We start from the raw sequence: 11,623 nt of genomic DNA, 5'->3' as shown, positions 1-11,623 counted from the left end.
ACGGGGGGGGGGGGGGGAACGGAGGGAGGAAAAATTTCGCGCCTCAAGCGGGATGGTTTAAATCGAAAATTAGCGACGGAATTAGCGAGGGAATTTTTCCGTCGCTAATCTGTCGCTATTTAGCGACGGATTAGCGACAGAAAAATTCCCTCGCTAATTCCGTCGCTAATTAGTATTTTTTTGTAGTGTTTTGGCGACGAAAAATTTTTGTCGCTAATTCATCGCTAAGTAGCGACGGATTTAGCGAGGGAAATATTTTCGTCGCTACTTTTGCAAATATTTCGAATGTTAGCGACAAATATTTTTTTCCCGCTAATCCGTCGCAACTTTGCGACGGAAAAAAACCGTCGCAAATATCCGTCGCAAATTAGCATTTTTCTTGTAGTGTCTTGAGCTTTCGCACATCCATGAACCATACATATATCCATAATCATAAAATTTATCAAACACATGCCGTTAACGGCATGCAATCACATTCGGGACTATGATCATGTCATTCATATGTGAAACAATTAAATAATTTTCATGTTTAACACAATTACATATAACAAAACTCATGTTTTAGCAAAGTTAAAAAAGAAACATAAATCTTTTCATGCACAAGTGAGAGAAATTGTAACTTATGCGATAACACCTTTATGTTGACATAAATGACTCACTGTATAGATCATGAGCTTATGCATCAACACCATATCATCATAACAAAATTTTCACACTCCTAACCAATAAAATGATCAAACTTTATCTCTCACCTCTTGCAAAGGAAGAAAATACAAAGACTGAACAAGGAGTCTTAATGATGATTTTGATTGACGCTAGACATCAAAACCACTCTTGAACGCATTATCGAAGGAAGAAGCAATCAAACATCAACTCTTGTTCTCTACAAAAGGGAAACGAGAAAAACTAAATTGTGGGAAAGATAAAAAAGGTAATACCTTTAAAAACATGGCAAAAGAAAAACTTCTGCAAAATCATGGGCTAAAACAAAAAGAAATGCCATAATAAGAAAAGTTGGGAGAGAGAGAATCTTCAAGTATGCAATAGTTCTGCAAGAGATCCCTAAATCTAGCCACAGGTTTAAAAACCCTAACAACCCTGCAATATATATCATAGAATAAAAAGAAGACAAAAAAGAAAAGAAAAAGAAAAACCACAAGATTGAACGTGGAGAGAACACCATCAACACAATCAATGCTGGGTTTACATAATACTTTCATCTGTGTATCCAAAAGAGACCATCTCAAAGAAGGAAAATAGGCTCACGATGAAGGTTGCAGCCACGTTAGGTTTCCTGAAAAATCAAAGACACTGAAGATACACCTTCTATCAAGAAAATGAGGCCGAGGGAGAGAATGGAAATATGGGAACCTGAATGTAGAGAGAGAGAGAGAGAGTACAAGAAGGCAAACAGAAAGAAGGAAAGGTGGTTAACCCTTTGAGAATTGGTAACAAATCAAAGGGAAGCAGATCAGGTCATGCTGAACGTGAGCTTTTTTTCAAAGCAGGTTATATGTTACCCCCCCGAACAGGGCATCTCATGCTCGGGGGTCCCAAAAAGCACCATGTATTTAAGCATGTGCGTCTTGTATCCCCATGTTTGTCAGCATTAATTAGCATTGGAGTTTGATGTGATTGCAAAGACTTAAGTACCCTCTCCTTCATTGGTGCCAAAAAATTGACGATTCTAGAAAAGGAGTGGTTGTAAAGATTTAAGTGCCCCGAAGATGATTATTTAAGACTCAGTCTCTGCACTGTAGGATTATCCGAGAAAAAAATCTCCCCTGGAGGAGGCCATGAACATCAACCCTCTCACTCTCTCTCTCCCTTCTCTTTCTGCTTTTGTGCACATCCAGCAAAAGATCCTACATTGCTCCATCAAGCACCGACTGACCTGCACATTGACTGTTGTGGAACCTGATTCAGAGTTTTTACCCTTACAGAAGGAGGGTTTGGGGGCTCCTCCCAGCATGGGTAATATCATTCAACTAAATGAGTTGTGGATCCTGATTCAGAGTTTTTACCCTTACAGGAGAGGGGTCTAGGGGCTCCTCCCAGCGTGGGTAGCATCATTCAACTTGAAGAGTTGTGGAGCCTGATTCAGAGCTTTTACCCATACAGAAGAAGGGTCTAAGGGCTCCTCCCAGCGTGGGTAGCATCATTCAACTTGATGAGTTGTGGAGCTTGATTCAGAGTTTTTGCCTTTATAGGAGGAGGGTTTGGGGGCTCCTCCCAGCGTGGATAGCATCATTCAACTTGATGAATTGTGGAGCCTGATTCAGAGTTTTTGCCATTATAGAAAGGGGGTTTGGGGGCTCTTCCCAGCGTGGGTAGCATCATTCAACTTGATGAGTTGTGGAGCCTGATTAAGAGTTTTTGCCCTTATAAAAGGGGGGTTTGGGGGCTCCTCCCAGCATGGGTAGCATCGAAATGAACCTTAATTGTTTCGTCGATGGTGATTCGGCGAAACTATGGTGAGCCGACGATCCGATGGTCATCTGGCGAAACGAACCTGAGCCATAAAAAATGTTTGTTTAAACTTTTCATTGTCATCTTCTTCTTCTTCCTTCTCCGTAAAACATTGTAAAACCCTCTCTCTCTCTAGAGAAGAAATCAAGCGAGGCAAAGAGTTCCCCCTAGAGAAGGCCATGAACATCAACCCTCTCTCTCTCTAAAGAAGAAATCAAGGGAGACAAAGAGTTCTTCCTGGAGAAGGTCATGAACATCAACCCTCTCACTCTCTCTCCCTTCTCTTTCTACTTCTGTGCACATCCAGCGATTTGGAATATGACCACCGGTTAGGGAGATATGGCCCTGACAAGTTGGTCCTAATTCGGGTAGCGATTTACAGCGATTTGCTTACTGAATAACACTACAAATAGCTAGAGTGATTTGCGGAAGATACTACAAATCACTATAGTGAGATCTAACAACACTATAAATCGCTATGGGGCTCGATGGAGACCCAAAAACACTACAAATCGCTATAGTGATTTGCAGAAGACACTATAAATCGTTGTTGGAAGACCAAATAACACTATAAATCGCTGTGGGGCTTGTTGGAGATCCGAAAACACTACAAATCGTTGTAGGAAGGCCCGACAATACTACAAATCGTTGTTGGAATGACGGATAACACTATAAATCATTGTTGGGCTCGTTGGAGAACCGAAAACACTACAAATCGCTATAGGAAGGCCCAACAATACTATAAATCATTGTTGGAAGACCGGACAACACTATAAATCGCTGTAGGGCTCGTTGGAGACCCGACAACACTAAAAATCGTTGTAGGGGAGTCATTGAAAAAATTATGGGAAAGAAAACACTTTATTGCTCTTTTTCGATAGTTAAAAGAGGAAAAAAAATTATACAAGGCTAAAAAAAAAACTCAAAAAAAATTATCCAAGAACCCGCGTCGGGGGAGGGGGAGCCCCCGGACCCCTTCTGTAAGGGAAAAAACTCTAAATCAAGCTCCACAACTCATCAAGTTGAATGATGCTACCCATGACGGGAGGAGCCCCCAAACCCCCTCCTGTAAGGGCAAAAACTATGAATCAGGCTCTATAACTCATCAAGTTGAACGATGCTACAGTCAGTGTGCAGGTCAGTCGGTGTTTGATGGAGCAATGTAGGATCGTCTGCTGGATGTGCACATAAGTAGAAAGAGAAGGGAGAGAGAGTGAGAGGGTTGATGTTCATGGCCTTCTCCAGGGGGAACTCTTTTGTCCCTTGATTTCTTCTATAGAGAGAGAGGGTTTTTTAGTATTTTACGGAGAAGAAAGAAGAAGAAGATGATGATGAAAAGTTCAAACAAACATTTTTGATGGCTCAGGTTCGTTTCGCCGGATGACCATCGGATCGCCGACTCACCATCAGATCATCAGCTCACCATCGTTTCACCGGATCACCATCGGCAAAACGATTAAGGGAGGCAAAGAGTGTAGACTTTGAAGAGTCAACATTATCCTCGACTTTCTGGATGAAGGGCATGTTTGTCCTTTTTTTGAACCATTTGTTTTTTTCTTTTTTGAATAAAGGGCATTTTTGTCATTTTCTCAAACCATCGTTTTATGAGAATAATAGCAAGAAAGGGTACTTAAGTCTTTGCAACCACACCAGACTCCAATGCTAAGTGATGTCAACATACACGGGAATACGAGCCCCATGTGCTTGTATGCGTGGTGCTCATTCAGACCCATGAACACAAACGTGGGATTCAGTGAATCATCGGGGGAGAACATACACCACCCTCTCGCTTTTTTTTGCTCATGCCAACATCGTGGCTGTTTGTTTTGTATTTTGAAAAGTTAAAAAGTCAAAGGAACAGTTATATGCTACGTGGCATTCATCCAAAATGCAAAAAGACGTTCATGAGGTTGGCATGAGCAAAAAACTCATGTTGACTTCCCAACCAAAGTGGCCATCACCAACAGTGTTTGATGGTGTAGTTTAAAATTAAAGACATGCATGCACAAGTATAATATTTTTCTCAAAATATTGTTTTTACATATGTGGTTTTTGCTAGGAGTCTTGTTCTTTTTTTTTTCAAGAATAATATTTTTACACATGTTATGGGTTATTTACCATATAATTACGTAGAATTATTATTCTTATCTAAATAGAGATTGAATTTAGTCATGTCATATTTTTATAAGCTCATTTTATATAACTATATGGATTTCTCATTATTCAAAAAAATGCATATGATGATTTCAGTATCCATTGAACAACCCAAACCTAATAACTCATAAAACTTTTATAGCTCAACTTAAATCCGTCATAAAAAAAAGCAAACTCTAAAATAAATATATACATGCATACTACATATCCCTTATTGTTTTGATACAGACAAAACAAATTGGATGGTAGAGAGAAATTATAGACCCATATGGGTTAATGAGCTATCCATATACTTATATTTAATAGGTTCAGGTATAAATAAGGTTGACTAAAGATGGACCCAAATGTAAAAGCGCTTGTTTCTAGTAGTTCAAATATCATCATGCAAGTAAATTATGCTAATAAGCTCTACAATAAATACTTTTAAATTCACAAATTTTATAAAAACGACTATCCTAAAACATATCAAAATATGAAGATAAATAATACATTCCTTGAAAAGGGGCATGATTACAATATGAGATCGGGGTTGGGTCAGTTTACATGTCGATCACTTTAAGTTTGTGTTAGATACGAAATGGGTTGCAGGATGTAGATTTCAGACCCGATCGTCCAGGCCTAAGAATGTCGGGTCCAGCGATGTTTGCCTAATTGGTTCGGAACATCCAATTCCCCAGTGCAAGATGGGAGGCTAGAGCAACAGCCAGGGCCAGCTGATTCAAAGGTGCACAACACGCGGCATAATCAAAAGTAGGTGCCTAAGTGATGCATGATGCTAAAAAAAATCCATGTGTTAAAAAAATAATATGAAGCCTAAAATGAAATACATTTTTAAAACCATAATGTATCGATGCAAACAATCACTAGAATGCGAGAACTAATGTGTTAACCGCTATTTTTATGGATTTTTTATTCTTTTCTCTTGAATCTAACCATACGAAAGTGATTTACATGTTTGTATTTACAAGAACACCATCTGATTTTGATGCATAAACGTGTTTAGGGTTTTAAAATTGATGCCATAAATATTCAAGCATTCAAAAATTACATTTTTTCATCGAAAATACATGATCCAATCCTTGATTCCTAGCAAATTCACCATGCCAAGCACATCCACATGGTTAGATTTGCAAAAAAAATATTGAAAATGCCTGGCATTTTTAGTTCGCATATATATTCTGGTTACTCTCGATGCAAGGCGTGCATTAAGTTTTTCTTTTAATAACACAACCGAGGGAATAAGTAGGGGTGGCAATCTGGTCGGGTCGGCGGGTCAGCATACCTCAACATGAACCTGACCCATTTATCTGACCCATTTATTAAATGGGTCGGCTGTGGCAAACACTAACCCGACCTATTTATTAAATGGGTAACCCCACACGACACGATTAACCCATTTAATAAACGGGTCGGGTCGGGTAAATGGGTTGACGGGTTAGCGGGCGGGTTGGCGGGTCAGGTTCGTGTTAGCGGGCGGGTTGGAAGGTCAGGTTTGTGTTAGCGGGCGGGTTGGGGTCGGGTAAACGGGTTGGCGGGCGGGTTGGCAGGTCGGGTCCAACCCGCATGCCTAACCCGTTTATTAAACGGGTCAGCTGGGTTGGCGGGTTGGCATACCCCTAACACGAACCCGACCCGTTTAATAAACGGGTTAGGCAAACCCGTTTACGACACACGAACCCATTTAAGCCAAACCCGAACCCGCCTAAGAAGCGGGTTAGCGAGTCGTGTCAGAAATTGCCACCCCTAGGAATAAGGGCCCTCCTAGCAACCGGAGCTCCACTTGTCTGAGAAGACAAGTTAGTGCACGTCACCTCGTGTTGGGACGTTGCAAGATCGAATCCAAATGGTATGGTTGTAAAACTGGTAGGGGTCTCTGCCTAACCCCAGCTTTCTATGTCTGAAAAAAAATTAGGGCTCCCTATCTTTTACCAACAGCATTTTTAGCCAACTTCAGACAGCTATTCAACCACACACGTACGGGTGGGGTTTGAACTTGCAACGTTCCATATATGGTGACTTGCCCAAACTGCTGCTGCCACCACTTCCCTCCCCGGTTGGTAGATGTGCAATAAGTTACGAGACTTGTTTATAACGATTTTGTCAGACACTACACTGAATCATTTCTCACAAAGATTAAGGGAATGGGCAGATTCCGATTCTAAATAGAATGAGAACCAGCGATTGACCCGTGTCACAAAATACTAAAAAAAAAAAAAACAATTTTAAGTTACTTTTTTAAAAATATTTAAAAATAAGCCAAATCAGCTTAGTTCCATATCGGTCTATTTTTTGACCGATACGGTACGAATCCACCAATTGGCAACGATACGAACAGAAGCAAGGCGAAGTTAGAGAAAGCTAATGAAACCAGGTCCAGTATGCTTTTGGCCGATACTGGGTCCCACACTTGCTACTTCCAAATTTCCAACTTCCCATGCCAAACATTACATAACCTGCCGACTAAGTCCACAACAAATTTGACCAGGAACGGTCTGAATCTCCTCCCTTCAAGGGTAATTTCGTCATCTACGGAATAATCATTTTCCAAACTTCGTACGCCAATGGATAAGACACCGGCGTCCACGCCGACCGTTGTGTCACCACGTGTGAAACAGCACGTGCTCAGAAGTATACGTGGTAGTTGTTTATGGGGGGCCCACCATCCTTACTGCCAGTGCCCACAGGAACATCGGTCCCCCCACACCCTTCTTTCTGCGGAGACAGACCAAAGCGAAAATTAAAAAGGGAAGATATTTCCACAAAACTACAAAATGGAAGAATCATAAAGATAAAAGACCCAATTGTCCTTCCATCTAAAGATAAGGACAAGTGCAAAAAAATAGGCACTGTAGCTTTACACCGAAATGTCCGAACTACACTCAGACATAATCGGAATGCCAAATCCCGAACCAGCATCAATACCCCCACCGTTCTTTTTGCCGAAACCTCCCTTAAAGCATATTTCATGGTTTGTCAAGGGCAACATGGTCATTTACTTCTCAAACACGCTGCCAGAAACGGACATTTTTGTTGTACCATGCTTAGACGAGGGATATTTTCGGAAAGAAGAAAAACAGTGGAGAAAAACCCTAACCCTAAACCGGATATAGTAGGGCTCTGGAGTGGTCGCCATAAAAAAACGGAAACGAAGATTAAAATATTCCAGAAATTTTTGAACCGTCCGATCCCCCTGCCACCCTTTTATAAGTACTGACTCTCCAACAACTACTTCATCATTCCCGTGCATTCGCTTTGCCTCTTCTTCGTTGTTTCATTTCTAGGGTTTCTTTCGTGCGTTCGGGTGAAGGGAGAGATGGCGCAGGAAGGAGGGGAGTACCAGAATGGGAGCGGAGCGGAGAACGGTGCCGGAGCGGCCGCGAAGTTCTCGGCTCTCAGGCCGAAGCTCGTGGTTCAGGCGCCGAGGGCGGCCGACGCCGTCGCCTTCTACAAGGCTGCCTTCGGCGCCGAGGAGGTCGAGCGCTCCAACCACCCCAAGAGGAAGGCCGATCACGACCTCCCTCTCATCCTCTTCTCTCACCTCCGACTCGGCGTCGTGGAGCTCCTCGTCGCTGATGAGACCGATGAATCTGGAGCCGGGTTAGTTTCTTCTTCTCTACCTCTCTCTCTCTCTCTACCTGGGTTTCCTTGCTTCAGTATCTGTGCTTCCTTGGTTCCTATTGTTTTTCTATCTTTCTCCGTGCACGGTTTTTGTTTCGCTTTCTCTTGATTTTCTTGCGTTTCGTTCATTTTGTAAGCGTTTTATTCGTTTTTTCTTAAGGAAAATGTTATGTTAATGCGTCTGTCCTAGACTTGTTTATGGTAGAAGCGGTTTGCGGGATTGTATAACGTATTTCTTATCTTAATAAGGCCGTATTCTAGTTTCTTGTGGCTCTTTGAATGGCGATCGTTTCATTTCTGTTGACGTGAAGGGCTCGATCGATCAATCGTCGCTTTCTTTTTCTTTTTTTTGTCCCCCCCCCTCGAGTTCCGGAAAGTGATAGATTATAGATTATCTCGTTCTATTTCATAGTGATTGCTATTTTTTAAGAGCGGTCATTGTTGGGTGGAGGAAAGGAGATTTCTGCATAAAATCTACTCTATTCTTTCCTATTTCTGTGTCTAGCATCGATGATCGTGATCCGTTGTATATCTTTGTTTCTTTTGAGCTTCACATCGTTTCTTCGGTTTTCTTTGTGTGAAGAAAAGCTCGTTATCGCAATTTTTTTTTAATGAAGAATAACCTGTTAACAGTCAAACGGCTTCTTCATTAGTCGTCCATTTCGACTGTAGTATTTTCCGGTGCCTTTGGCTTCATAATAGGCTTATTAAATGACGTTCGTGTCCCTTAACTAACTGCGTGGTACTCATCGGTTATTTTATAACTTTCTACTCACGTTTTTTTGCTGGTTTTGTGAACAAAACTAGGGTGAAATCCGCGGTGACTCTTGGAGGAACTCCATTCGTGCTGTGCCTGGAGACGGAGGACGTTGAGGGAGCGGTGGCGAGGGCTGTGAAGGCCGGAGCGGTCGCCGAGGAGGGCGCCGACGACGGCGACGGCAAGTGCTGTGGCGGGTGCTGGAGCAAGGTCAAGGACCCCTTCGGCTTCGTCTGGGCCATCGGGTCCCCTTCGAAGCCCTCGCCCGTCGAGGAAGGCCAGTCTTAGGGTTTTGGGTTTCTTCTGACAGACCTATCTTGACGTTAGTGTCCTCTTATCTCTTTGATAGTCTTTTGTTGACAAGTATGGGTAGAAGAATTGACGGAAGGAATCTTAGATTTTAGAAGTAGATAGTCTTTTGCTTCTGGATCGCCGGGAAAGGCTTTCTCGTCGCCGGAAAGTTTATCGTAGTTTTTAAACCTGGTTTTTGGATGTGATGTTTTGACGGTGGACCGTACGCGGGCTTCTCTTTATTATTGAATGGATACGTGGTTCTCTCTCGCCTCTCATCCCTCTCTCACCCAACTTTCTCTAACTCCACGCCCGTGTCTCCGTACGACACATGGTTTGGTGGCGCGCGTGCCATGAGATCACGCGATCCTCAGTGATGGTGCCCCACATTTTGTAATTATTTGTAATCTTTCTCTCGGGGGCTTTTTCCTCATCTCCCGATTTTCTTTCTTTCCTTATTATATATTATCTGCGTTGTGAGGTTGGTTTGCCAGTGCTTTTGGTAAGGCAGCCAGACGGTGGTGGGCCCTCACCTCCTCTGGTATTAGTGAACAGAATTGGGTCAAGTGAATCTGTGGGTTGCTAGTCTAGAAGGTGCTTAATTTGTTTTCGGCCTCGGAACCGTGTGACCAATCACCTTTGAACTGGGTGTAGGCTTTGTTTGATATTGGTAGTTGACTCATCGATTTGGACGTGGTTTTATGTACTTCGAAGTTTGCGATGGTGTCAAGTTTTCAACTTTCTCGGTGGTTTGCTCGGATTAATGCGAAAGGTGTTCAGTCTTACGACTATTATCTACCTCACCGCCTTGCAAAATTTTGTTTTACTTTTTTTTATTGCTTTCCCTTTCTTATCCAAGTTTGACGTACTTTTGTTTTAATATATCTTAAGGACGGTCCACCTGCCTGGCGTTCTGGGGTTAATGTGTTGTGGGTCCCTTATTAGTAAACGTGGCCGCCTTGCAAAATTTTGTTTTACTTTTTTTTTTTTTAATTGCTTTCACTTGCTTATCAAAGTTTGACCTCTTTTGTTTTGAATTCTAAAGGGTGGGTCCCTTCAAAGTGAACGTGGCTCACAAAGCATAATATCTTAGTGAACTGTGGTTTCCAATGTTCCCCAAGTTCTTCCGATATTTTGCATCTGGGATTGGTGTAGTGAGTTGGCCCCACTCAGAGAGAAACTTGGGCATGTTTGACGGCTTGCAGAAGATTCTGTTCGAGTCCCAACTTTTGTTTCGACCGTTTTCCTTTGTCTGTTTAAATAAAAAAATATCTAAGACGATCAAAGAAAATAAAAAAAAGGGAAAGAAGAATAATAAGATTCTAATAAAAAAAAGATCAAACAAAATCAAACCACACATGCATGGAAAACACAAAATCAAAGGCCATAATCTCGTTCACTAAATAAAAGAAAAAAGAAAAAATGAAATAACCAAAATGAAGTAACCACAAACCTAATAACTTAATTTGGAGAAATGAAGAAAACCCATCTAAGGCTACAATAATTTCAGTGTTACGCAATCTTATCTCATCCCCTAAATAAAAAAAAGAGAAAAAATTGAAATAACAACCATAAATCTAATAGATTAAATGAAGTAAATCTCGAATCCATCTCATGAAACCCTAAAATCACATATGAAGTTAAAAAGAAAAAGATGCCAACGACGATTGGAGGTGATTTAAGGGTCATACCTCTTGAGCTTTGGCGAATGAAGAGAAAAAGAAAACCCACGGACTCTGAACTTCGTTGGTGGCCTCACCGGTCATATGACTTCTTCAGTTGCTAGTGACCTCTCCTGTCGCAGGTAGTCTCTACCGGCCTCCCCAATACTTTTTTTTCCGTCTCCCTGTTCCCGTAAAGAGAAGGGGGTGTTACAAAAAGTACATGTTTTTTTATTTTTTATTTTTGGATATGCATGGAATCCTTGTTTCTAGTGGGATTTTTGTCAGAAACGGTGCATCAAACAAGGCCTAGAGAAACCTGTCCACATTGACACGGCTTCGGGCGATCATTTTCATGAAGTTTCCAATATGTATAGTAAACTATGGGACAAAACCAATGTTATTGCTCAGCCGTCTCGTAGGTCCTGAGAGGTCACACTGACTGACCGCAGTCTGTGTTTACTATGTAAAACTCTATTAATATCCTCCCCCTGTCCGGTATGGCATTGTTTGTACACTCGCCTGTTTGAACCGGTCAACTCAGTGACTCGGTCTAATTCATGTTTGATCCAACTGAGTAACGAATCGAGTTTTACTCATTTTTGTACCAAAACTCGGTTGGTACTGGGTCAGAAGAACCAGTGCCAACTGAGTTATTACCCACTATGCAACA

The 11,623-nt window shown here is 41.8% G+C and overlaps 1 protein-coding gene across 1 annotated transcript; it reads left to right on the top strand.

Annotated features, from left to right (window-relative positions):
• Positions 1 to 7,840: 7,840 nt before the first annotated feature.
• Positions 7,841 to 9,565, top strand: LOC149842993 (uncharacterized protein At5g48480-like). Its single transcript, XM_089999535.1, has 2 exons — positions 7,841 to 8,220; positions 9,049 to 9,565. The coding sequence occupies exons 1-2, from the start codon at positions 7,937 to 7,939 to the stop codon at positions 9,284 to 9,286; spliced, it is 522 nt and encodes a 173-aa protein (XP_089855661.1). The 5' UTR covers positions 7,841 to 7,936; the 3' UTR covers positions 9,287 to 9,565.
• The last annotated feature ends 2,058 nt before the right edge of the window (positions 9,566 to 11,623 follow it).

The sequence above is a fragment of the Nuphar pumila genome, chromosome 3 (genome assembly GCF_984573655.1).
Source record: "Nuphar pumila chromosome 3, dmNupPumi1.hap1.1, whole genome shotgun sequence".
NCBI lineage: Eukaryota > Viridiplantae > Streptophyta > Magnoliopsida > Nymphaeales > Nymphaeaceae > Nuphar > Nuphar pumila.
Note: the sequence above shows the minus strand (reverse complement) of the source record. Positions and strands in the feature narration are given on the sequence as shown.

Coding starts and splice junctions, on each gene's coding strand:
- LOC149842993 (XM_089999535.1), top strand. CDS start 7,937: ATGGCGCAGGAAGGAGGGGAGTACCAGAATGGGAGCGGAGCGGAGAAC. Junction 8,221..9,048: donor ACCGATGAATCTGGAGCCGG/GTTAGTTTCTTC, acceptor GAACAAAACTAG/GGTGAAATCCGCGGTGACTC.